General features: G+C 34.3%; 1 protein-coding gene across 1 annotated transcript in view; it reads left to right on the top strand.

The window, feature by feature from the left end:
• Positions 1 to 2104: 2104 nt before the first annotated feature.
• The window catches only part of LOC108764711 (DDB1- and CUL4-associated factor 8), a 6411-nt gene continuing 3505 nt past the window's right edge, over positions 2105 to 5010 (top strand). Inside the window, exons 1-3 of the mRNA XM_018513054.1 lie at positions 2105 to 2296; positions 4248 to 4397; positions 4511 to 4728. Coding sequence (XP_018368556.1) covers positions 2105 to 2296; positions 4248 to 4397; positions 4511 to 4728 — 560 coding nt within the window. The remainder of the gene's footprint in view (positions 2297 to 4247; positions 4398 to 4510; positions 4729 to 5010) is intronic.

Below are 5010 nucleotides of genomic sequence, written 5' to 3'. Positions count from 1 at the left end.
CTCCGCGCACAAATGACAACGAAATTTGCGTTAAGAGTTACAAGGTCTGTTTTCTGTGGCTGAACTAGGCTGCGTTCCATTTAACGCCCGCAATGCTCGCGAGCATCGTTTATCCTTGTTTAACATTTGATAAACGACAAGGATGAAATGATTCCACGAGCGTTATGAGCGTTAAGTGGAACGCCCTAGTGTACACTTTTGGAACTAAAAATGAGATAGATATATGTTTGATATTTGTTTAAAGCGAGAAAGAGAGTTCTAGAACAGTCTAGTTCAGGAACAAATAACAGACCAACAGAATAGGTTTGCTTGTCGCTGGAGAGTCATCCAGCGTGGAGGAGCGAGTCAAAAAACGTCCGCGGCTATTCACACGATGTGCACTTTTCTATATTATTCCTATCGCTATACTATCGCTATTGCCTGGCATTGTGTTTAGGCCTTAAGAGCGACGACTATAGCTGCTTTCCATTTACACCGATTCTCAGATAATTCTCACTTGTGACGTCATAATTCAGTTGAATGCGCGTTGAATTCCTTTTGCATTATGACAAGTGAGATTCAACTGAGCTTTTACCCATAATCTGCATAAGATCGAGACCATGTGCTTTAGTGAGTCTCGTAAACTCACTTCAAAGTGAGATTATAAACTTGTGTTGACATGTGATAACTTTTTACCAAAGTAAGCAAGTAGTGATGTCATTAATCTAAGTATAAAATACTCATCTCACTTCAGACTCGGTTTCACTTGTGTGTCAATGGAAAGCAACTTGTATAGAGCGACAGAGAGGACTAATGAAGCGCAAGAGTGGGGGAAGTTATTAACTGTCACTTTTTAATTCATCCGCAACGCTATTAGGCACGGAGTTGTCTCTGGGTCCGCGCACAAAGATGGTCGGAACTGTTTCCGATTGAGTTGTAATCGTAAGTTGTGTCGTAGGTCAACACACAATGATTTTACGTATGTCGTTTACGTAAAATCATTGTGCGTTGACCTACGACAACGACTTACGATTACGACTCAGCCGGAAAGTTGCGAATCTTTGTGCGTGAACCCTCTCCTGGGTACCTATTATGGAAATAATCGAAATGGATTCCGATCGGAATTATTTCGTTTTCCCCAGAAAACACAATAGAAATCTAGGGAATAATTGAATAATTCAGATCGGAATCCATTCCGATTATTAGGTACCCTGGTCTCTAGTCTTCTCGCAGTAACGCTGTAAGTGAGAACGGAACGGAGTGTGATATACCACGTTTTTCAATAAAAGTCTGGGGTGAGTTTTGATATTCATATCGTGGTCCTTGAATATCCTTGGATCTTGGAATTATACCGAAATTTAATGTTTAGGAAAATTTCTAGACAACCTTTGAAATTTTAGGGCTGGCTTGGAATTTATTATTCTTTCATTCTAAAAAAATCGAGTCATAACAAAAGAAAAAAATAATAAAAAAGAAAATTGTGTTTGGAAATAAACCCTCTTTTAAGGAGGTTGTAAGGGCATAAAACACATATATTAATATTTTCGCTTTAAACAAACCACACACATGTGAAAGTTGTGTTCATAACATTCTGGTTTTATTGAGCAACACATTTTTATAGGTTATTTATTGTATTTGTTATTAGTTTTATTGTTATAAACAAAAATTGTTAAAATAATAAGAAAAATCGAAATGTTTTTATATAAATATATTAAATACTAAACATGATTTATGCAAAGTTTCATTGAGATTCACCATTAGTTTACAACAAATAACAAATTTTATTTATTTACTAAACAATTAATGTCTGCATCTCAAGATACAACATTTACAAAAATATTGTTGAATTCCTAGAGTATTTATTTTAAAAAATTGAGATTTTTATCATTATTTTATAATACATTTTCATATATTTATATTAGAGTACAAATTTAAAAAATATAACTACTTATTTAAATAAATTCTGATCCAGATAGTCAATTGTTTCTATTTTTCTTTGTATTATTATTAAATGAAATTTAGAATAGTCTGTAATTTTTTCAAGTAGTTCTTAACATATTGCATTTGCCTTACAACCTCCTTAAAGATGCAATAATAATTAAATTACCAATAGAAAATTTGAATGATGAGGACAAAGGATAAGGACAAAGCAATACCTCCTTGCCTAAAAGTAAAACAACCGACTCCTGATTGGTTCCGCATTGTGTCAGAAGTAATAAATCGGCAAATAGGTAATAGATCGTTATTCCAAAGAAGATTCTATGGTTCTTTACTTGCAGTGGAACGACTCGAGTTTATGCATACCCTTGAGCATCCGGTAAATTCTTCACCTTGTAAATGTTATTGAACTATACAATGGGTAAATATGTAGTTTAGGGAGCCCCCTCCTCCCCTCCAATGACCTTGACATATGTTAATTATTAAGGTCATAACCCTGAGTGACCTTGAGAAAGTTTTAACGGTCGGACGTCACTCGTTAAAAAGTTATAAACAAAAGAAGATTAAGAAATAACGTCACATTTCTGCTCTATATAAAATGAAATTTTGATGAATATAATATATTATAACTATATAAAATGAAATTTTGATTCCTATCCCATTTCCCTGTCTGCTTGGGGACGCACGACTTTTAACTAAAACCTAAAGTACTCCCATTCCACCTCCCCCCTGCTTGGGGGAGCACGACTTTCACTTATATTTTCTTCCGATGACAGTCGTGCGTCCCCAAGCCCCCCTATTGAGGTGAGATGGGAGTCACTTCGCGTGGAAAGAGAGTTGTAAAATACATTTTAAAGCAGAACATTTCTATTTTAAACAATATCTTTATTTTAGACCGTATATGTGAGAAACACAATCAATACTAGAAATTTAAAATGCCTATTACGGTCAAAGCGGGATCTTCGTTGCTTAAATAATTCAATCTTGAATTACTAAATAAATTTATTAACAGTTTTAACATATGTTAATATTAACATCTTTATAATATATGATGCTTGATGGTAGCATCAAATTATTAAATTGCTTGTCAATTTAATTCGCTATTACTAGAGTAGTTTTTAATTGCGTTTATTTAGTCCGGAAAAATAATTCGGCGCGCAGTTTGAAAAAGACTACAATATGATATATATGCAAGTACATATATAGTACATATTAGTAACTCAAGATTGAATTATTTAAGTAATGAAGATCCAGCTTCGACCGTAATAATCATTTTAAATTTCTAGTATTGATTGTATTTCTCTCTATTTTATACGGTGGAAAAGAGATATCCTATACGTTATATTTTAAGCTTCTTTTATTTATAACTTTTTAACGAGTGACGTCCGACGGTTAAAACTTTCTCAAGGGTCACTCAGGGTCATGACCTTGACAACATTTGTCAAGGTCAAGATCATTAGAGGGGAGAGACTCCTAAACTACATATGTACCATACAATGTTATATACAGTGATGGGAGAAAGTTCGGCAACGGTTAAATATCTTGGAAAATAATGCTTATGGAAAAAAATGTTCAATACAAAAGTTTTAGTATATCAAGTGGTCTATTATATGGTTATGTTGAAATGACCTTCATGTGACCTTGAAGGACACCGTGAAGGTCAACTTTGAAATCTTAAATGGAAATACCTATTTTCTCGTACATATCCTTAAAGCTGGTGTCAAGACGTTTCCGAAACACTGGTTACAAACCCTTTTTGCTTGAGATCTTCCTGAGTTAAGAACCTTTAAAGTTTAAGTATCGCCGGCGCGTTACTAAGGTATGCGCGCGCGAACACACACACAAACGCGCGCGCGCACAAGACTCACTTTGATCAAGCATCTCGAAGAGGTGGATATCCGACCATGCCACCTCCACGCAGTATACCTTATACTTAGATAACGCGCCGGCGATACTTAAACTTTAAAGGTTCGTAACTCAGGAAGATCTCAAGCAAAAAGGGTTTGTAACGAGTGTTTCGGAAACGTCTTGACACCAGCTTTAAGGATATGTAAGAGAAAATAGGTATTTCCATTTAAGATTTCAAAGTTGACCTTCACGGTGTCCTTCAAGGTCACATGAAGGTCATTTCAACATAACCATATAATAGACCACTTGATATACTAAAACTTTTGTATTGAACATTTTTTTCCATAAGCATTATTTTCCAAGATATTTGACCGTTGCCGAACTTTCTCCCATCACTGTATATTATCTTGGAATCATATATTATACATTATTTTTTTATCATTATTTAGTGGTATGTATGAACATTTGATTGTTATTTATAGTATCACGTAGGTGCCTTAAATTTCAATCAAAAAGGAAATTTATTAGTGAGTACGTCTCATGATATTGTGTCTATTTGGGATTGGGCCATAAGGAAAAAGCGTTACTGTTTTGAAGGTTCCCGTACATATATGATATACGGAAAATGGCATGTATGTACTTATACATAAAGTATTATGATTAGAATATTTTGTAATAGTTATTTCGATTTAATTGTATTTTTCCTTTTCTAATTAATCTTCTTATTTTAATCATTTACGTTTAGGCCATATGGTTGCCATTAGATGTGGAAAATTTTATTGTCACTACTGATGTAAGTGGTACTATATGTTTATTCGATCTTGAACACAACGCATCAAAAATACTGATAGATTATGATGGAGGGAAAACTGTGGCTGTGCCTGAAACACCTTATGTGGTGTTTTCTGCTGGACATAGTTCAAGGATATTGTCGATAGATATTCGACAGAGTACACCAAATGAGTGAGTCCTTGTTACTAAAAAGTTCAAATGTGTAATAATTGTATTCTTTATATACTCTTTGTTTATAGCATGCAAAATATCTACATATAATCCCAAGTAGCAAAATGTCGTCTTTTTTGAGTCTGTAATATCATCACAGTCACGTCATAAAAGACGTCAAAAACGAAGTGATAATGACGCGCATAAGTCACTGACCGATGACGTGATTTACCTATGAGGTAAAAAGACGGTATATCTGTGACAAGAAATATATGCATCCAGGAAACGAGCCGACGATATTTG

This window comes from Trachymyrmex cornetzi, unplaced genomic scaffold, assembly GCF_001594075.2.
Source record: "Trachymyrmex cornetzi isolate Tcor2-1 unplaced genomic scaffold, Tcor1.1 scaffold45, whole genome shotgun sequence".
NCBI lineage: Eukaryota > Metazoa > Arthropoda > Insecta > Hymenoptera > Formicidae > Trachymyrmex > Trachymyrmex cornetzi.
This window is presented reverse-complemented; position numbering and strand designations above follow the sequence as displayed.